At 35.6% G+C, this 22,704-nt stretch overlaps 1 protein-coding gene across 2 annotated transcripts in view; it reads right to left on the bottom strand.

The window, feature by feature from the left end:
• Nucleotides 1-22,704, bottom strand: part of THSD7A (thrombospondin type 1 domain containing 7A) — a 265,269-nt gene that overhangs the window by 56,275 nt on the left and 186,290 nt on the right. For both annotated transcript variants that reach the window (XM_039711276.1, XM_039711285.1), the window contains 4 exons: nt 14,571-14,762; nt 5,872-6,106; nt 2,800-2,915; nt 457-589 (listed from right to left, as the gene is read on the bottom strand). In XM_039711276.1, the coding sequence (XP_039567210.1) occupies nt 457-589; nt 2,800-2,915; nt 5,872-6,106; nt 14,571-14,762 (676 nt within the window). The remainder of the gene's footprint in view (nt 1-456; nt 590-2,799; nt 2,916-5,871; nt 6,107-14,570; nt 14,763-22,704) is intronic.

Genomic DNA, 22,704 nt, shown 5'->3' with positions numbered 1-22,704 from the left:
GCAGAGGACACAGGGCATATGGGGGATATCTTCAGCTCTGGACTGCCTCAGGGCTTACAGGGATAGAAAAATTAAGGTTGAACAGTGTTGCAGCAGAAATCAGCTCTCCTAAACATATAAGCTTGAAGTTCAGCACTTTGGATATTTTAGAAAGATTTGTTTTACATGTTTAGAATGTCAAAACAGTTTCTAGGAAAAATTTTTTCTGGGAAGCAATTCTTAGTTCTTGCAATGTTCTTTCCAAGGAGCTGGAAAAAAATGTACCAGTGATTCCCTATGGGCCCAACTGAGTCTATATATCTGTTGTGAAACCTTGATTCAGATGTGTATCCTACTTTTCTAAATAGCTCATGTTAGGAAAACAACTACTGCTAATAATGGAATTCAGCAAGCTCTAGAGGTAGTACAAGTTTAAAAATCATATCTGAGCTGTTTCTGGTTGATTGTCTCACATACCTGTAGTTATGACAGATAGGAGAAGCTTCACATTCCCTTTCCTCAAACAAAGAGTCTGGGCACTCCCGACCACCATTGGCAGGGAGCTGGATGATGACTCGGTGACGGGACTGCTTCCTGACTGTGACACCCCCTGCAAAGAGTACAATAACTGGTTTCTACTGCTGCTACTTAAGGTTGAAACTAATTAGGGTGAAAACAAGGTTTTTGAACCAATTGCCATAATATTGACATGCTATTTTCCCCATAAACAGAAAAATTAAGCCTAATAGAAAAAACACTTCAATTTCATCTCAAGGCCAGAAAGCAGAACTAAACAGAATGCAATACCAGCAATACTGAACAAATGAACAGACAGCTGAAATGAATAAACAGTTCAAGAGAACAAAAATTAAACCAGCTCAGTTTGCTGCTACACTTTACAGTTTGAAGGTGTAAGCTTGTTCTAAGCATTTATATGTAAAACTAGAAACAGGAATTCCACTCTAGAATTCCTTTACAGTTTGCAGTTTTTAATTACTATGGTAATCCATTATTAATGATAAACAGTAAATAGTTCCTGTAGGAGTTTTGATTTCAGCCATCTTCAGGTATCGGTTCTTCAGGCAGAAAATTAAGAGAAAAGCTACAGATCTGTATTAGTTCCACAGCAATGCCTATGTTAGGTAAAAATCTTGGAGGGTTTTTATTTTTTTTCGCAGAGAGCAGTAGAGCAGATATTTGGCTGACTGGGCTGATATCAGCTTTGGGTGGGTTATTACAGCAGCTGCAGCTTGTCTGATCACAGAAGCGTGCTGGACAACGGCCAAGCAATTGTAATTAGGAGTGAGCAGTAGGAGAATCCCGGCGGTGGCTCTCCACCACCTGGCCACTCTTCAGCACAGAGGAAACCCTTCACTCCCGAGTCAAACAGCTCCAGGAGATGCCAGGAGCTGGCACAAGGGGCAAGACAGACATACAGCCCAGCAAAGCTACTGACCTGCTTGCTGCCATAAATGGGTAAACCCCATGAAATTAAAATTGTTTTTGTAGTATAAAGAGAGTTGGACTCACTGAATAGACAAAACACCTGTAGTTCAGAAATATAGTGTTTTATAGAAGTCTGTACAATATTTTGTGGTGAAAATTCAGAAAGATATGCTCATTGCATCAAGAACTTTCTTAAAACCCACAGAAATGGGAAGAGAAAAGGATGGCATTTTCATCCAGTATGATCTCCTCCAACAAAAATATTTCAAAAAGAACAATTAATACTGCTGTAAAATAACACATATATAATAAATGAATATTTATTTCATAGATTCAATTCCCTGCTCTTTTTCAAAGGTTATGAATTTAGTCTTCCTAACCCTTTTTTTTTTCATTTGTTAGAATGCATTAAACACTGATAGGAATTACTGCAAAAATGCCTTTATGCTTGTGTCCTTTGCCAAGCATAAAGAATTGGCCGTGACAGCCCAAGTCTGTATGTTTGATGTAAATATATCTTTTACATTCTGAGAGTAGCTGTGAGTAATCACCATGTCCCACACAGGGATTAGCACCCTGTGGAATAGGGAGTATTACAGAGTCTGTCTGTAATAGTACATATTAGAAAAAGGCCTCATGTTAAGCTTAAGAGAAAAAAAACCCATAAAATGTGGCAAATATTAAGCCTGTCATCACGCTAACTTCATGTGTGATTTCATTGTAATAAAAATTCAGGGGAGACCTGCGCTGTTTTAAAGAGCTTTGCCAAGTGTATTGAAATGGTGTTGGGTTTTATGTTTAAATCAGACCACTCACATCAATGTAAAGTCTGTTGATTTTTATTAACTCTCCTTCAATTTTCCTTAGAGCAGTAGCAGCCAGACAACATTATGTATAACTGCATGTCTACTTAGCTACACACTTATCTCCTTGTACATACTCAGGTTTTTCTGATGAGGAAACAGCATAAACTTAGGTATTTCCAAGCCCAAAATCTGTCCATTTTATAATCTGACAATTAAAATGTTAACACTGTGTAAGTATTGATGTTAAGATGATAAATTGATAAGAGCTATGTGTCTACCCCATAACTCGTTATCTCTTTATCAGTGTAAGATGTAAATGGGAGTTTGTAACATTAGGCAAATGTGGGAAAAAAAAAAAAACCAACACACAGATGCATATAGAAAATGGATAGAAATAAATGTTTGTTTCAGCAAAAACTCTGTCCTCCCTGCAGCAGCTCTACCATGTGTTACATGTCCTCTCTCAGAAAGAGACGTGTATAAGCATTCTGCCAAAAGTGATTGTAAGTAATTGACTCCCTATCTTTTATATTCTTAAAATTGATTAGCACACAATGGATAACATTACCTTCTTGACATGAAGAAGGACATGGTGTCCAGTCACTGAATGGAGTCACAATGCAGTCCTTCCTACAGGGAAGCAGACAAGGTCTCACAGTTTCAGGTCGAAGGCTTTCAGGGCATCTAACAAAAAAAATTGCAAAGAAGCATTATCAAATGAACAATCACTCTGCAATGAAGTAGTGAATCATATGAGGTACTCAATGCCTGTAGGCACATGAGGACAGTGTTTGTTGCCCAGAATTCACCAGGATGAAGCACAGCTACAAAAACTAGTAGCAATTAAATACATGTGGTGAAAGCAAGCCAAATCTGGTGTACTCTGCACCTCAGGATTTAAATAATCATCATCCCTCACTCACCATGCTAGACTCTCTAGTTTCAGGATTTTTTTCCAAGTTTTCACATAATTATGAAGAAAGGCCATTGCATTTACCTTCATAAAATATTTCAGGTCTCATTACTTTATCACAGATATAAACTCTGGAATGAGGCATATTTAAAATAAATAACACTGCTAATCCAGGAACAAATAGCTATAAGCTGGCTGTGATTATGAGAGAAACAAGAAAAGGATTTAAAACTGCCAGATCAATGAGACTGAGAAAGACTGTCAGAAAAGGCAGAAAACCTTACTTGTTTTAGGAAGAGGCTTGATCAGCATATAAAAAGGATTATTGGACTGCCACATATGGGACTCATTACCCAGGTCATTTTCCCCATTCTGTGGGGATTCTGTCTTTTTTCATCAAGGAAAAACACCTCTCTATGCCACAAAACTCATTTCAGAATGATACAATAACTCTTGTACAAGTACTGAAAATATTTGAAATAATTTCAAAATTTCCATTGCTCCAAAAACATACAGACTGTGGACTGCCTGAAGAATATGAAAACATGTAAGAAAAACATCACATCCATGTTTGAGAGCTTTGGGATCATTACAGAAAAACATTACTATAATTAGCTTTTCCTCTTTTCAGTCCAGGACAATTGGGACCAGAGAGGCGAGAGAGGCAAGTCTAATGAAAATCTAGTCTCCATGATCAGCAGAGAACTATGCCTGTACAATGTGAGGAGGACAAAAGCTGATTTGCAGTTTTATATGAACATACTCTTCCACAATAATACTTGCTTGTGCATGCTTTCCATAAGTTGTCTCTGCATTTTCCTGTCAATTCACGTATTCTTCTCAGTATGTGATCAATTGCTATGAACGAGCACCAATCCTCTTGAAATGCGATCTCCACCCTTTCTCTTTTTTCCCCTCCCACCAATGTGAAAAAATACAAAATAATACAGCTATAGCAGCACAAATCTCTATTGCCCCTCTGTAAGTTCTCTCTACAATTTAAATCAACTTGTGCCTCACTTCTATGTGATTTATAAAATCAGATTCTATATGCAAGGGTGTGCTTAGATATGATCAGATACACTTTTAAAAAAAAATCTGCTTCCAATCACATATATTGACAATGTTGTCAGAAATTTTCTTTAAGATTAAAATTAAAAAATGATTCTGAAAACATTGAACGTTGGCTTGCTAATGGTTTTTCTTGCATTGGCTTTTCCCTTTAAAAATGGGAGAAATTATAAGCATGCAAAACAGTCTGAAATACACACATTCACCATTTCATGGAGAGCTTCATCTTTCAGGAGTGCTAAACATTACAATTGCTCTTCAGATACTTAGGCAAGGCAATTAGTTCAATTAGGACACCGTTTCTATGCTTTATATTGTTTGTATTTACTATATATGGCTTAAAGCAAAGTATTGATTTTTTTGCAGTCCTTACTCAAGGTCAAATTAAACAGAAAAGATACATGCTGGAGTCTGTAACTTGTGAGGCAGATAAGGCCAATAATATTGATTGTATCATACCACAGTAATCCTTTTTATTAAGGGGAGTTTAAAACAAGGTTCCTATTTACATTTTCATGTTAAATGTCTGGGTCTTTAAAAATGATTCAGTGATTTTGATGTGACAATTTGAAGGAACAACCAAGACCTTTTTTCACTTCACATGATTCATTTATGAAAGAATAAAACAGTTTTACTCCCAGAATGTAATATCAAATCAAATCAAAGGTAGAGGCATTTACAGTAGATTTTAAAAGGATGATAAATCATTAGAGGTTTGTGGGTTTTTTTATGTAAATGTACCAAACAAAAGATAATTCTATCATGACTAAATAGAACAGCAACTTAATACAGATACACAACAATTTAGATTACTGAATGTGCAGACATTACTCCCCACATTTCCATTTAAAGTAAATTAGGCTTAAATCTAGAGCCAAATAGAACAGCAAATGGCAGGCATCAAGCAAATATTTTGCATGAAAATAGCTACCTCGTGAACTTTCTAAATGACCTCTGCTACCAGTTCTTAAGAGTTTTGAATCTGTTCTAAGTGGGGTATATTTACAGACTGCAAATCCCTACAAAGATATTATCAAATGCATTTTACTAGCAGCTAATCTGTATTTAACCCTGGCATCACATTAAACTGTAAAACCAAATCATTGGGCCAAAGGAATAACTTTAAAAAAACACATAAATGGGGAAAAAATCACAAAGTTTGTCAAACTAATGTTTTAAATTAATGTCATGCCATTTTCCATTATGCTGCAGCTCCTTGGTCTAGTTCTGAGAAGGGCTTTAGTGTATTATGATTCATATCACTATTTTTGAGTGGAATTGCACTGATCCATACAGTGTGTTGCTTGTTTGGAGGCAACACAAGGATCTTGGAGATGGTGCTGCTCTGAATTTCACACATACACTCCAAGAATTTTATTGTGACTCAACCTGATGGTGCTAAGGACCCAAATGGATTTATTCAGCTGTCAGCAGGACCACCATCATAAATACCACCCATTAAAATCCATACTGAGAAAGGTATCATCTAGTCTTCCTGTTGTGCAAATTTTGTATTTTTAGAAGATGAAATGTCCCCTCATGAGAGCACACAGAAGAGGGTCTTTTTACTTTTGCAAGCAGTCATTGGTAACAAAAATATGAAGCAGTAAAATCCAAACATAATTACAGCATAAATATACTTTTAAAGATCTTTACTTTTTTGGGCCTACTTGTCCCACGTTGACTCTCACACAGATGACCTTTCTTGTCTGCATCCCTACGGAACAGGTGGCCTCCCCGTTCCAGCTGGCAGAGGAGTTGAAAGCAGAGACAGACGTGTCCTCTATGCACTGTCCCCACGGGCCAGTCTGCCAGTGATACACAGTGCAAGAGTGCTCGTTACAGCTGCGCGTTTCCTGGAGGGCACTACTGTTCGGGCACTGTGTTCCTCCTGGAACAATGAAAGAGGGCAAAGATCCTTCACTCAAAAGAGACACAATTTTTATTTTTTAAAAAAACACATACCACAAACTCACTTTGAAGTTTTCTTAGTTATATATTATCAGTTTGATTACATGAAAGAAATGCTGCTGCTCCCTTTTCCTCCTCTTCATATGCCCAGTATTAACTTGGACAAGTTTTGGTCAACAAGCCACATAGAACTGTCCATGAACAAAATGTAAGTCTGTACCAAAAGGATAACAAAACAGTCATAACTTCTATAACACTAATGTTCTTGGAGGGTTCTTCTTCTTATTATTATTATTATTTCAACCTTATTATTTCAGGTAACTTCTATAACACTAATGTTCTTGGAGGGATCTACAGCCATATTATTTCAGGGTTCTCTTGAAGAGACTGCAAGAGATCACATAAGGATGCATGAAGGCTGTAGACAGAAGAACTGGTTAATTACTCTACTTATACATGTGTAAAGACCATTGTTTATGTCCAATTCACAGATGAATTGAAAAGATTTTTGGAGCTCTTGTCCTAGCTCCCAGTGGATGTTTATCCATAATATGCAAACCAAAGAGAATGGCATAGCTGGTCCAGATTAAAATAACAAAGCCTATTGCAGGTTAAGATTAAAATGCAACCAAGTGTCAATGATTACGAAGAAAAGCTCAGATAATGCTATCTTTGTTGTGTTTAGTTTCTTTGATAGTATGTTCAATTCATTATATACAAGCACTTCAAACCTACTCTGGCCTCCCAGTCCTCCAGGAGAAGTGAAGAGGTCTTTCCTACCAGAGCTGATCACAGGCTGTTCCATGTCCAGCCCTGTGAGCAGACATCATGCCTGCTGAATATCTGGTATTACTAGAACCTAGGTTTGAGATTCTGGCCTAAAGGAACAATGGGACTCCTATCTCCAACTGATGGAAAGGCAGCAAAAAATCTTAGCAACATTTTATCCTCTCCTAAAAGACAAGAAAAGTAAGAGAGACAATTGAAAGAGGAGTTTTATATTAGTTAATGCTGATGATCCATACGACTTTTCTCTAAAATGTATGCTCCCACAAAATGCATGTTGTAGAGTATACTATTTATACCCCAGCACTAAACTTCAGGTTGACTGTCTGCTCCACGGATATGGGGAAGGGGTTTTAAGCACCCGTTGTTGAAATTAAACAAAAAAAGTAAATGTAATCAAAGAAACAATGGATGCTTCAAATACTCCAACACAAGAAAGTCAAATTGCCAGTATAAAAATAATTTATACCCGAAGTTGCTCTGCATGGTCTAGATCTGCAGCAAACATGAGAAAAGGTTCATTCTAATGAAAACACAAGATAAAAATCTTAATTCTCAATTTATTTCTCTAGGAATATTTTAAATTTCTGTCTTTTTCCTAAAAATATTGATTTAACCAAGTAACAGAAGATTAATTGAGATGTCATGCCACAGACTAGCTAATCTTGAATTTTGCAAAGGGGGATTGGAAAGACCTACAAATAGGTGAATCTAATTAAAGAATAACTTGATTTTTTTGGTTCAAAATGGATGCAACTCAAGTCTATCAGAATTGTTTAAAATATATGTCAGTGTGCAGAGCATAAGAAACAAAATGCCTGATGCATTTTCTTAAAAAAGGAAATTTAAAAAATTATAAAATAAAGTTATGGTTATGTAATATGTTTCATAAAGTTATCTAATTGTCATCCTTCAAGAAAAAGAAAGATCAACTAACACCAGAAGATAGGAATGTAAGCAAGTAAATTAGGAAGGTGAGTGTATTTTGAAAAGAAGAAAATAATAAAGTCACAAAATATTTGTCATGGAAGAAAAAATTGATCCACGTGAGGAGTCTAGACATGCTTCTCCATTAAAAAGGTTAAATAAGGCAAATTTTGAGGGATATAAGGAAGGTTAATAAATTAATTATTTTCATCTGATGTTAGCTCAAGAATAACACAAGGGAAATATTTAATGAAATTCAAAAATTAAAGGGGGTGTGTGTGAAAAAATATTTTGCCAGAATTGAACGCCACAGGCAGCAGTTCTTAAGACATTTGAGAATAAAGTGACAACTTGGGTTCAGTTTCTGCAGCTATGCAAGAATATATATTCAGGGGAAAAAAGAGATTGACATTGACTTGTAAATGAAAAACATTGGGGCATGAATGTCTGCAGCTCAGTGGGAATCCAGTTCTGTTCAGATTAAACCGGGAGTTAAAAAACATGCAAAGACTGAACAAAATGTGGAAATAATACCACTAAAATAAAAATCAATGTGCCATTCTGTCCAGGAAAACAGCATTCTCTTGTGTTTCCTCCAATTTAACCAGGTATAGAAAAAGCAGAAGGTGCTGGAAAACTGGCACATTTCTTACATTTCTTACAACATCTGTGTTGGGGTAACAACTTTGTGAGCATATCCCCTGTAGAGGACAGGTTTGACGGGAATGAAAAAGTTAATGAGTATCACAGAAAGAAAATAAAACAGACATTTGAATTCATCAGAATATAGCAAAAAGGGACAAACAGTAATAAACACATCCTTTAATAATAAATGATCAGATGACAGTAAATAACTTTTTGGCAGAACTAAAAATAATAATTTCAAAGATACAATAACTAATTGGGCCTGAAGCATTTAGTTTTGGGTTTGGATTTTTAAGCAAAGTAGACTTGGAAGGGAAGGGTAGCTTTGCAGAGGGACTTATGACATATTGCTCATAAAACAGCTGACACAATAGTCATACACTTGGATTTCTTTTCTGCCTGGTTTGGAGCTGCTAAAGGGGTTACACTCCTTGCTCTAGGATATTTAATGTTTGGATTTTGTAATTTTTTTGCAACTTGACTCAATAACTTTTGAATTTCAAAATGTTAAACATTTATTTAAAGTACTTAGGATCATTTTAATTAATCATTTTGATATCACTTGTTTTTGCAAAGGCATATAGTTTTATAAATGCATTCCAAAACAGCTGGAATAATCTTAAAGTTTGAGAAAACAGATGTGACTGAAGTGCCTCTTGTATTCTAGTGAGTGAAATGGGTGTTACTCATTTCTTTGCTGTAGGCAGGAGGTAGGCACTTCTCAAGGCAGCTGCACTTCCTGAAGACAGACACAGTCAGAACCGAGACTGTTCCTGTTCTGCAAACATTGCTGCTTCCTCCCCTGGTTTATATCAGTTTCACAAACCAAGCAGACCTGTCTGAAACACGCAACAGGCCAGGATGTAGAGTGGACTCCTGGTAAATGCAAGGTCTGCCCTCAAGTCTTTTCCAGGATAGAGTGTGAACCCCCGACCCTCACTACACTCAGCAATCTGAGCTGATGGGCTCCTGAGCAAAAAAAGCACAGTAACATACCCTGCTCTGGCTCACCTTTCTCACACAGATGTCAGGTCACTTAGAAAGTCTTGCCTGAAAATTCAGGTTGCACAGTTCTGAAACTAAGTGGGTACTTCTATTCCTGTTTCATGAAAAACCTCATGTTCTCCAAAACTTATTCCTTTGTGAATGAGCAAATTGCTACTGAAATAAATACTCAATTCTGTGCTTTCAGATTTAGTTACCAAGCACTGTTATTTCAAGCCAGGAAAATACAAAAACGAAAAACAAACTCAATAAATGTAGGAAGAGTAAATACATTAAAAACCCTATGCATAACTTCTTGTTTGCAAACATGAGTCCAACTGTAATGGAATTTAACAGGAATAAAAATTTAAAGCATATCAACAATAATCTGTTAAGTGTTGACAAGAAATTCCTTTGTTCCAGCTATTTCTTACATATTCAATAAATCAGTCTTGCAGATAGATGAGAAGTAAGGGCTGTTGGTCCCTGTCAAACAGAATTTCTGATGAGATGGACAACTGATATTCTATACTACCTAACCATGATGTTTAGTGCTCTGTGCTATATGGTCATGGCAAATAGTCCTTCTGGAATTACACTTTGCTGATCTATGAGCATGTAACACCCACGGCAAAGCACTGCTGCACATATGCATCACTGCCCTAAGAGAATAATAATAAAAAAATTTTCCCTTCCCTCTAATTTTAATAAATTAAGCTTTTAAGACATCTTATTTTCCTCTTCGCATTTGACTTTTGGTTTTTCGGTTTTAGTTTGGGGTTTTTTGGGGAGGTGGGGTGTTAAAACTTTACTTTTCCAAAATCTTATTTTCCTCTTCGCATTTGACTTTTGGTTTTTTGGTTTTTGTTTGGGGTTTTTTTTGGGAAGTGGAGTGTCAAATCTTTACTTTTCCAAAATTTGTTTTACTGATAAAACTTAGGATGTACCCACAACATTACTGTTATGCTGTATTGCACCAATTTTCCAGTCTATCACAGTGTATAATCAAAACAGAATCAATCTGCATATTTATTACTTACTGAAAAACTGAGATTAATTCAGTTCTTTTTAGTCTCAGGTCTAGTAGTAATGTGAAAAGTCTTAGTGCACACTACTCATTATATAAGATTTATTGTAAGCAGGGAATAAAAAGAAGAACAGAAATATTAATCAGAATGTAAACCAAAAGTAGACACACCCTACATTCACGAAATAGGCTGATCTGTATACAGTACCTTACTAGAATTTATGCAGAACAACTGTATGATGTATCAGGTAACATCACTATGTCCTTTGCTGTCATTTTATATTTTGAGACACTGACTTTTCTGAGTTTCTTACTGTACCATGAAGATATATTTGACAGTGACACAAATGAGATAACACTATAGGCAGTCTCACAGACAGTCAAATTTATAAAACACTTTGCCTTTCAAACCTTCAAGCTGAGGACAATGATCTCAGAAAAAAATATCAAAAAATTGTTATTGTGACACTCATTTCCACATGGAGTCATCTCACAAAGCACAGTAAGTCTTTATCTTGTGAAGAGACCCCTTTCTCTCTCCACTGAATGCAAATAAGTAAGCCCATCCCAGATGTGCATGACAACACCATGCTTGAGGCTCTGCAGCGTGTGGTTTGACCACGTGAAAAGGGTCTTGTTTGGAATGAGGAAATGATGATGAGAGGGGTACAACTGAGGTCAGCTCCTGGCTCAAGCAGAAATCAGTGTGGTGCTGGAGGAGCACTTGGTATCCCAGAGCTCATTAGAAAATTTTGTCACTGTTGTAATTTACATATGGCTTATATTTCTTGTATTTTACATACGGCTTATAGTTTTTCTGTGAACCTATTATTTACACTGAGGAATTATTATAATACTGCTGAATTATTCCTATTCAAAATTATATTTAAAAAAGTATTAGACTGTGGTTGTTTCCTGGTGGCCAGTCATGTTAACTTAATGGTTTCTTCAAACCAATTCAGCAGCTGAGATTTATGGGTAATAAGAGGAAAAAAATTTTCTTAGGTGTGAAATGACATAGCTCTAGTACAGACAGTTAGATGCCAATGCTAACAAGAGAAATGGTAGAATATAGTATTTTTCATTTCAAAGAGGAGAGAAACTGAACAATCACAGACAATACTTGATGAAGAGCCATCTGAGAGCCAGATAAAAAACCTATTTCACATGTATCTATAGACCCTCAAAAAATTTAGGGGGTGTTTATGTTTAAGTACCCAAATGAATGAGAATTAAATGTACCAGATACTTTGATGGATTGCAGTATTTCATTGCATATGCAATGCCTGCAATGCTTTGATCTTTCTAGGCTTGTGCACTGAATGACTAGCAGGAGGATGTGTGTGATCAAGGACTCACACCTGGACTCCTTATGTCATTTTAGAATACAAATTTATCCTTATTCATGGATTTGCAACAGTCTTGCATATTTTTTCTTTAGTTAATATCCAATCCTGATATATAATAGGAATAGTATATATTTATGTACAATATATTTGTCCTATTGTGTTTTGAGTAAAAACTCAAGGCAACAGGATACAGAAATTACTATGGAATAGCTTTCCTAGCCTGGTCTGTCTCTCATACCAACAGCTCAAGAAAAGGTTCAGAAGTCCAAAAGAAAACTTGTGTGACTGTTCACCTGAACAGAACTGATAGCTGTTTTCAGAACTCAGCTTTAATGTGTAGATGGAATTATCGGTCTTACATTTATGAGACATGGAATTTTATAGTTTTACATGATGCTTACAGAGCTTCCATCTACAGTTCTGTGCATTTTTCTATGTTCTGAATAGAACTGAGATCTGCATGTTTTCGAAAAAATGTTCATGTGAAGCTTCCTTTTATATCAGTAGAATACAAATGCTCAAATACATTAATATACTCTGTGCTCCTAGAACAAGAAATTACCTCCCAGCACCCAGTATTTTATGTTTTGGGAACACAGCTGATCTCAGTAATGGGATTCTGGAGGTGAAAATTCATTCAGTTATTTGCCATGTAACAAATGACTAAGAGGCATAACAGGAGTATGAGGAGGAAGATGACAATAACTATTTACACTGAAGCATAAAAAAAAGTTAAACTGATACATTTTTAATATAATACAAGAAAAGGTGAAAAGTATTTTCCAGCTAAAGTTGTAAAAATACCCTAAGCCTTGGAAGGTTCTTCCATTTATTTATATACTTTCATCCTCTGGAGTTTGTATGAGTGCAAAAGAAGCACTGTATTGAAGAGATCTGATTGAGATGTGAGTGCACTCCTCAGTAAGCTGGGGAGACCTACCAGCTTGTGTCCTTAAAAAAAGCACAGAATAACTTCATCTGAAATAGCAGGAAAGAAGCCAGGGTTTGAGCAAAGTTGAAGCACTACAACACCCAGGTAATGAGTTAGCTTTCTCAGCCTTACTTTAGGGATTTCTTCACTACAGCCTCTGTGGTTTGAGATCTGTCAGTCTGTGATCACTCTGTGCTGATTCTGATCACGACACAACAAACATTAATAAAACTCACATACCCAAAATCCAGGTGGTGCCGAACAGCTTTGTTGCATCTGCAGCCTTGTAAATTAACCTAGGTTGTACTAAGTATCAAAGTCAGAATAAGAAGTACTTTTTAAGATAAAGCATAAGAAAATGAAATCATTTTTCCAGTAATTTAAGTTTTGAACTAGGTTTTATAGCATACTTGTCAGGATTTAAATTTGTGCCAGCAAAATTACAGAAGTATATAGAAAATCTATTGTCCTGACCTACATGGACAAGCAAGAAGCACATGAATATGTTTATTTGCATTATATGGCTGTGTTTCACTCAAATGAGTCTGTTCGACACACAGTATAAAAAATAGGGACACCACAAACCAAATTTTTTTATAATTCCAAAAGTATTTCTACTTTGTTATATTAGATCTAAGTAGATCATTATTTGCATCACCTACTAAAATAGAGTACAGTTCTGATTGCCACTTACATTTCTAGCAAAGATTCCTTTCAGAGAAAAGGCTGAAAGTGCTCTGATATTTCTTTTTACAATCACCCAAATTCTGCCAAATACACAGTACACTTTTAGCAATGTTAGCTGTGTCTGCAAACAGCAAAGTGTGCAGCTATTCCATTTCATTGCTTCCATACCTGCAGCTTTCATTTTTCAGCTAAATTTGTTCTTAAGATAAAGTAATAAAATGCTCAATAGTTTAAAAGAAGAGCTAACATATGCATGTAATGCTTTTATACTGACGCATTTAACTTTTCTGTCAGTAATACATGTGAGTAAACATCTCCCAAGAGCCCTTTAGAGGCTATGTCTCCTGGCTCCTGGTGTTGCACAAGGCATTGGCACACTTGGCATGGCCATTTTTGAACCATGTTATATACAGAATACATTCCCTCTATAACACAGCCACCCCTCCAAATACTTAAAACCAAAACAAAAAGAGCTGTAGGAACCATGGAAAATCATCAAAAAATAGCCATGAACCTGTATCTAAAACCTGTTTTGTCTTCTCCTTTATATTCCAGCTAAGTCTTCTCTTTGCATATTCTGCAAACACTACGCAAGGATCACTTGAATAAATGGAAACCATTCAAGAGTGAAGACTTGCAGGACAAAACCCAAAGTTTTGCTATGAATAACGATGTTAGTGGGGTAACAGAAGTTACCAATTAGAGAAAAGAAACTACAAAACACTTTTGCTAATATTTGAACCATTAAAATTCTCATCTTTTCACCATTCAGGATGGTTATATCTTTCCAAATTGGACATAAATTAGTGTTGCTCATGTGTATCTGATGAACTGTTTGTCTTGTATAATTTTAGTGAAAACAAGAAGATCGTATATCTGAAATAGAAACGGTAACATTAGGCACACTAAGAAAATGAAACGAGCAAAATAAACCCTCTTTAAAAGAGCTTTAGGTACCAGGAGTATATGTAGGACAACCATTTAAACAATTTTGCTATATAGAAAAACCCACAACGTGACCTAGTAATTTGTTTCTGTCAACCAAGAAATTTGACATTACAGCGGCAGTTGAGGATTGACAATCCACGAGGAGTGTGTGAGCCCTTACCTTCCCCTGCATAGGCCAGGACGGAGCGGGCGCGCATCTGCTTCCCTTCTGTGGTTTTGCCGGAGCAGGTGTGTGAGCAGGAGGACCAGGCAGACCACACGCTGAGCACGCAGTCCTTCGGGCATGGCGCTTCGCACACCACCGGGATGGGGTAGATGGCATCTCTGCACAGCTGCCTGTCAACCTCTTCTCCTGGGAAAAAAACACAAAAAAAAAGGCCAGTGGCACTCTATCATTTGCTAAATTAACTTAAAATGAGCAATCTAGTCCAGATGGGCGCACAAATAAATTAGATTCTGTTCTTCTGTATAAACAAGGTAAATAGATTTTTTTATTGCTTGTCTCCTCTGCCTTGATTCTAGAAGAGCATACTTAAACCTAAGTTGATTCAATATTCTCATGAAGTGAATGTCAGCCTGAGTTGTCTTTAGCTTTTATTTTGTAATACATACTTGATCCCACACAAAATCCAAATGCAACAGAGTATACAACGACGCTATGGAAAACTGTGTACATAGAGATGCATGTATAGAAATGACCCAGTTTTCATCTAGATTTGTGGGGAAAGGGGAAAAACATCCTAACTTAGCCAGTTTTATAATCCACAATCCACCCTTTGAATTGCAGCTATCTGTCAAAATATGAAAAGCTGCAGTAAATTACAGTCTAAGTGTTGTTTGGTTAGAAAGATCTTAATTTGTTGGCAAATCAGCAACATATCATGCTTTGTGTCATGGAGGTATAACAAGATCTATGCATTTGTATTCTGTGGGCATACATTTCATTATAATAATAAGATCCAGGCTGGTGTGAATTGCTTAATGAAATATTAGCTAGTATTTAAGTAGCAGGGTTGCTTTTTTTTTCAATCAGATAATCGTGGGACCACTGTGTCTGAGATCTGTCCAAAAAGAGCCTTAATCACAACATGGATAGTTTTGTGAGGTGACATGGTATCTTGATCAAATAAATACATATTTATTAAGGGGGAAAGAATTAATGACCACATATTCTGATATCATTAAGTATCATGATAAATCTTAATGTTGGAGAAAATGATGGAAAAAATGAAGGAGACAAAGATTCAGGTCCAGTCTTTAGCACTCTAGCTTTGTTAGCACAATGTAATGCCTATTAAGAGGAACTGAAAATGTTGCATCTAAGAGTACACTGGGCTTCTGAGGCCGTGACAACCACATACAATTAAGGCATGAAAGAGCCAGGTCATTTGTAAACATACAACATTTTTTTTTAATTTTCTAAAAAGGATAACACTTCAAAGCATCTCAATACTTTTTGTGTTATATGATGTTTGCTGTACTAGGGTATAAAACCTTCTGTTATGATTCATCTATTGAAACACTCTTGCATTTTACATGATCCTGACAGGACAAAGCACGAGTTGTCAACATTATGCACTTCCTAAGACCCATCATGTCAACCCCTTTGTTTTAATAGCCAGTGTCAACAAAATAATGTCATCAATATTTGTAAATGAATGTAAGTCTTCAATGCAACAAAATATTTGTTAGATATATTGATCAAATACCCTGTAATTGAATCATAAAGGCATCAGTTACTATTAGTAACTACCACAATGGATTCTGAAAGCTAATTCAGTAAGAACTGAGCACATTATAAATGAAGCTAGAGATGTAAAAACTCTGCTTTACCAAGTCTCAAATTGGATTTTTATACATCTATATCAATAGATGTATAATAATGAATTGGTTCAAATACAAATCAAAACAGAAACTACATAAACTACATTTTTTGTCATTCAAAGTTTACAGTCTTTTAAATAAGAATCTCTTAAAATGAGTTCCTGAAACCAGGAGGCGTTATAGTACTAAATCAGATCATGAGACCCAGAAGTGTTAATCAAATTCTTTGTGAAAGAGTTAAAGATGAAGACCATCCATTCAATATTAGATCCTTTTGAACAGTGCAAAATATTTTAGTCATACAGAATATTTAGGCACAACAGAAGTACAAATATCAATCTTCCTTGGTTCTGAAAACCAGGGAAAATCCTGCAGCTCATGTTTTTAAAGTAGTCTAAAGTAGTCATACTCATCTGAATTATAAAGACCTCTGAGATCTAGTCAGTCTCAACAGCTATATTTTCCCATATTAAAATACAAATTTGAGCCCTGCCAAAGGCTTCCTGACTCTCCCATGCCAAGTTCTGCTTCCCTCACTGGACTCAGTCTTTGCATCAACTGTGCCCTCTGTTATATTGCAGGTCATCACACCCTGACACCAGTGCAGGAGGGATTCCTTTCTGCTTCATCAGAAGGGCATTTGTTTGGGCTCAAGGACAAGAGGTAGAGAACTAAGCTTCTTTTTCGGACAGGAAAAATAAAAGCTAGAAAAGGGGTGAAACCTACTCTCAAATTGTTCCATTGCTAGATAAGACTCAATAAGGTAAACTGCTATGATACATGCACACTTTGCAAGAAATGCTACTATTACACTACTGTGTCACAGTATAAACAAATGACACCATACTGAAATTATTTATCACTTATAGGCTTTCAAAATTTTTTTAAAATTTAAACTCAAGCTTAATTTGGTGCCACAATGAAGAATATTTTTAACTTAGTGTCAGTCTGCATTTATATCTCAAATGAAACCAAGCCTTCACTCTCTCCCAAAATCAAAGGTCCTATTTTTTCTTTGCTTTTACAGAGAAAACATTCTAGAAATATCTATCTTACATATTGGCATTTCGTTTTTGTCAAGTGTCCAGTTCTTATCTGATGAATTCAATAGCATAGAAATGTAGTTGGAAGAAATGTCTTATAATGGGTACTTCTTATCTTCAGGGAAATATTTTATTTATACTAAATTGTTTCTGACATTTCACTAATAATTTTATGAACAACTTGACCTTTATTGCCTTCCTCTTTAAAGGGTGTAGTGTAGTCAACCACCAGGAACCACTCAACCATAAGCTGGGAACAATGCCAGTGTAAAGACCACTTAGAAAAAGTCCTATTTGAAAATGTTTGCCATTGAGTGTTGAAGCAAGTCCAGAGAAGGGCCATGAAGGTGAGCAGAGGGCAGGAATATGTCTCCCATGTGGAATGGCTGAGAAAATCAAAGTTTTTCAGCCTGGAGAAGAGAATCCAATGAGACATTATAGCAGCCTTCTAGTACCTGAAAAAGGCTGACAAGAAAGATGAAAAGGGGCTTTTGGAAAAAGCATGTAATGATAAGACAAGGAGGAAAGGCTTTAAATTAAAGACAGAAGATTAAAGAAAACATTCTTTACTGCAAAGGAGGAGAGGCACTGGATAAGTTGTCTGCAGAACTGGTGAATGCTCTATCCCTGGAAGTGTTCAAGACCAGGTTACAGGGAGCTGTGAACAACCTGTTTTAGTGGAAGGTGTCCCATGGCAGAGAGGTTGGAACTAGATGATCTTTAAGGTCCCTTCAAACCCAAACCATTCAATGATTCTATGATTTTATTTGAACATTATGGGAATAAATTTATGTTGCATAATTATTGAAGACAGAACTCAAAAAAAATTACTGAAAGGTGTCTGCCCTGGGTTACTTATACTCTAAACAACAGAATGACAAAAAAGTAAAAAGCAGAGACAGAATATGAAAAGCAGAAAATAGAATATGATATTTCTGTCAAGAGAACTCTTCACCACTTATCAGTTGACTTGTTCATTAAAATCTAGCAATGGAATCTAGCAATATTCCATATTTGAAAACAATGCCTATGTTGTTGAATTATATTTCTCTCTTAGGCAAGAGACACACATTTTGGACTAAAATCTCCAAATCGCACTTAAGGAAATGACAGCACCTAAAAATAGCAGGAGGCAAAAGATTTTTTTTTTTTTCAAAAATTTAAAATGTCAGAAATTGTTTAAACCTTTGCTGTGTTTTTTTTGTTTTTGTTTTTTTTTTTTTAGAAATTTACATCAGGGAGGAGTTCTGAGGGGATAGTCTTTTGAATATACATATTGTTATCAAATAATTATGCTGAATCCATCTAAACAATTAGCAAAGCAAGTCACTACATTAAGAGACCTCCTTTTGGCCAACTTCTTGGTTCAAAAACTTCCTGATATATATGCCTATGTGAGAGCCACTATTGAACAACACAACTATTTGGTTGTTTTAAAACAAACAAACAAAAACAAACAAACACCAAGCCAACCAAGAAAAAAAATCCCAAACTATAGAATAGGCAAGTGTTTACAGATCAGAGAGGTAGCTTGTGAATAGCATTCAGGAGAAACTTATTAATAAATATCAGTATTCATATCACCATTCTTGTTTTATTACATTCACAAAGCAGGTATTGTATCTGGGAAAATTTAGTCTGGATGCTAAAGGTTGAGCTAGACCACATTGTGTAGTTAATGTAGTTGAATCATGTCAGCCCTTTTTGTTTTTTGTCTACTCATCTGTAAAATGTATCTGATATTTAGGTTTCTTGTAAAATGCTTTAAGTTCCAATGGGAAGCATTCCTAGAGCTGGAATCACTGGAGAGACATGGTAAAGAAACCCTCTTGCTTATCGTGCATCTTTTAACATGGTGCACGCTTCAGTGCACAGTAAAAAATTGCTGTCAAATTCTGACCTGCAGTAAATGGGAAGGCAAGCACTTAACAGAGAGCAAAATGTTTTTTAAACCTTAAAATGAACAGTAAAATCACTGCAAGATTCAATGAGGCATAGAGAACAACTTTAAAAAAATCAGTATAAAGTAAAATTGCTGCTGGAACCCTATAAGTCAATGAGCCTGGTCTCAGTTCTAAACGAGGAAACCAGTTATTGTTTCTGAAAGAGTGACCTATAACCTGATATAAAGTAAGAAAATTTTTATAATAAAATAAAAATAAGTGGAATTAAATCAAGAGAGTGTTTTGAACTTTAATAGCTAACATTATTTTTAACGTGCCTGTGTAATCAGTAAGGGACAGGAATACCACACTGTGGTAAAAGAAATTTTACAGTTGTATTTCAATGTTCAAAGAAGTAATGACAGCAACTGAGCCCAAATGCTAAAACTGAACTGCAGACTTCATATTATTTATTGCTTGTTTAAATATGTTCAAATTTAGTATTATATCTTCAACTTGAAGGAAAAACGTCTCTTTTATCAGTATCTTGTACATGATGTGTCATCCATTGGAAAACTGCTTGGCAGCTGAGATATTTGGAAAAGCAATCCAGAGCTCAACTTTTAATGTGACTGTAGGTGAAGGAGGCCTTGTCATTATTTAACTGCCTTCAGTAATGCCTCTAAGCATGGAAGCTGCAGGAGAAAAATGCAGTATTACTTCACACAATAGCAAAATCAGTGAGCTGTGTTGTTTGCCACTGACTGTTTCCTTCCTTTCCTGTGTAGAAAAATAATCAACAGGATTATATGCCTCTAGTATGAGTTGTAAAGGCTGAAATGGCTGAGAATGTTCTTTATCTTGAACTCCTATGCAGTTTCCCATATGCATTCCTTTCACATGAGGACCTGTCCTTACACTGACCCTCCTGACAATCTCAAAATATGTCAGACTGGCTGAGGAGCCAGAATTTCTCTGTGGACTCTGCCCATCAAGAACAAAATATGCCTATCTATCTACAAAACTTACTAAAACCAGATCTGTTCTCTGTGCTCAGTCCTGTTTTCACTTGGAACTAGCGTTAACCACAGTCACAGTCAGTAAACCATACCCTTCTCCACTAGAAAGGCATCAGCCCACCTGCTTCAAAGTTACAGGAATGTCACAACTACACTGTAAGAGTATAGAAGTAGTGTTAATGAGTTTAACTGTAATTATTCTAAAGACAATTTAAAAAAAAATTAGAAAATCATTAAGTAAGAAAATGTACTAATTTATCCAAATGTGAAATTCCATACTAGATTTTCTTTAGTAATAACCTGGTCAACACATTGGATGATTAGTCTAATGCAAAATGGAAATTCTTCCCATTACTGAAAAGCTATCAAACTTATCAAAACTTCATACATCTTCACCTGTCAGGACACCTTATATCTCCAAACAAGCAGATAGTAATCAAACACCAGAATAAACTAAAATTATTGTTTTAATTTCTAATACTTCTGCATTTCTTTAAAATCATTAATTGATTACCAAACTTCACCACAACAAGAAAAATCATGCCATCCCAGCATGAACATGACAGCAAATTATGTTTTCCTTCCAAACCTAGAAGCTCCATAAGTAATGTGATGTTTTCTTTTTAAAATGACAAGAAAAGGACCCAGGACTGATTTGGGTTTTTCTGGTTTTTTGGGTTTTTTTTTCTGGCAATTCTGTTTTGTTGTTTGTTTTTCCTTATACAGGAGGAGTTCTCTGAGGAACACTGTCTTAGAGCATGTCTAATTAAAATGTATACACAACTTCAAAAAGCTGACACAGATTTTTCAGTGGGGAGAATTTAGAAGTTAATCTCTGAAAACCTAATCAAATAAGACACAGAAAGGAGAAATTACAATTTTTACATGAAATTCATAATTTACCATCCTGTTTAGCTCAACAATCTTTAGAGTATTTGAAAGAAAAAAAACCCCAGCAGATGCAGCAGTATCTGACTGACAGAACAATTCAATACCAGAAAATAGCACATATTTTGATAGCAAATAGGAAACTTTAAATGTTTTACTAATCCCACTATCCTTCATATTTTCATATCATGTTGATGGTATTTATTCATACCTGCTCAAAAAAAACCCTTTAATGTTCGTAAAATGGCAGCATCTTTCAAAACAGCAGCAAGAGTCTACTACCTTAGTAATTATTTTCCATTACAGCTCTTGAATCAGCTGTCCAAAAATCAATAAATTTTCAATATTTGGAACAATTTCTAATCTCTCTAATTATCAAACATAAAGTAGCATAAACTACAGATTATGACCTCAAAATATCCTACTTGGTTGACTCCTAAGTTTTTCAACAAACTAAATGTGAAAAGATTGTGTATCTTGCCCTTGTGTTATTATTATCAAGTGAAGCTTTTGCATTCCTTTCTAATGCTTAGGTGCCTAGCTGGTAGCTCCAAGTGTTAAATCAGTTGCTAATTCCCTAATCACATGCCTTTCTCTCAATCACTTTTGCTAAGTAGCATTTGCATTTAATTAAGTACATCTTAATTAGTTGATGGTTAATATTCTTGAAGTAATTTCTTCTAAGAAGCCTAAGTAGAAATGGCACTGATTTCAATGAAGACAAATGCACTGGTTACTCACATCTGTTAATTATGCAAAAATGACAGAAAGTTGGTCTAACAGTTTAATGATATGTAAACATTGCAGGATTGTAAACTGTTTGATTTGATGGTTTCTGTGTGCAAATTTACTGTGGTTTTGCTTTCAGACTAGTTTCATGCAGCCTATTCCTTACTGAAAGAGAAATGGTAAATGTGGTACTTTGGCCACTTACTCAAAAAACCCATTTTGAATCTCATAAACATATATGTTTCTTTTTTTTTTTTTTTTTCTTAACAAGAAACTTGAGAGCACAAGCACAGGTACCATCATCTTATTTACATTTTTACCCTTACTGCACAGATAAACCAGAGACTTATAGAAAAGGCCACTGACTGCTGTCCTTTGCCAATGCAAATACTAGAAGATATATATACCTCTTAAAACAAAACACTAAATTATAAAATATGATTTTGACTTTTTTAAAGCAAACATTTGCAATGACAAATTATTATTTATGACAGGAAGTAATAGTATAGAAAAGGTAAATAGCTGGAGCTTAGAAACCTACCATATCCAGTGTTTTTACAATCAAAGATAACAGCATGTTAACACACTCAAGAAAAAAATCATGATCTTTTTTTGTTTTCTATTTCTTAATGAGATGAAACACCACATTTTACAAGCAACAACTTCTTGTTAATGGCTATATGCAAATTTCTTCTTTATTCACCTTATGGGAAAAATAATTCTGATGAGTGGGATGACACTGGCTTCAAGAACTCCCACATTCATGCAGAAATATAATTTCAAAAATAGTACCTGAACACTTCAGTTCCTTCTCTGTAACCCAAGCAGTAAATGAGCTCAGTTACAGCTTACAGGGCAGCATGGGTTTGCTACCCTTTCCCATAACACAGCGTATTACCAACTGTGTA

The sequence above is a fragment of the Passer montanus genome, unplaced genomic scaffold, assembly GCF_014805655.1.
Source record: "Passer montanus isolate IOZ18808 unplaced genomic scaffold, ASM1480565v1 scaffold10, whole genome shotgun sequence".
NCBI classification, from domain to species: Eukaryota; Metazoa; Chordata; class Aves; order Passeriformes; family Passeridae; genus Passer; species Passer montanus.
The sequence above is the reverse complement of the archived record's forward strand: the minus strand, read 5'-3'. Positions and strand labels throughout refer to the sequence as shown.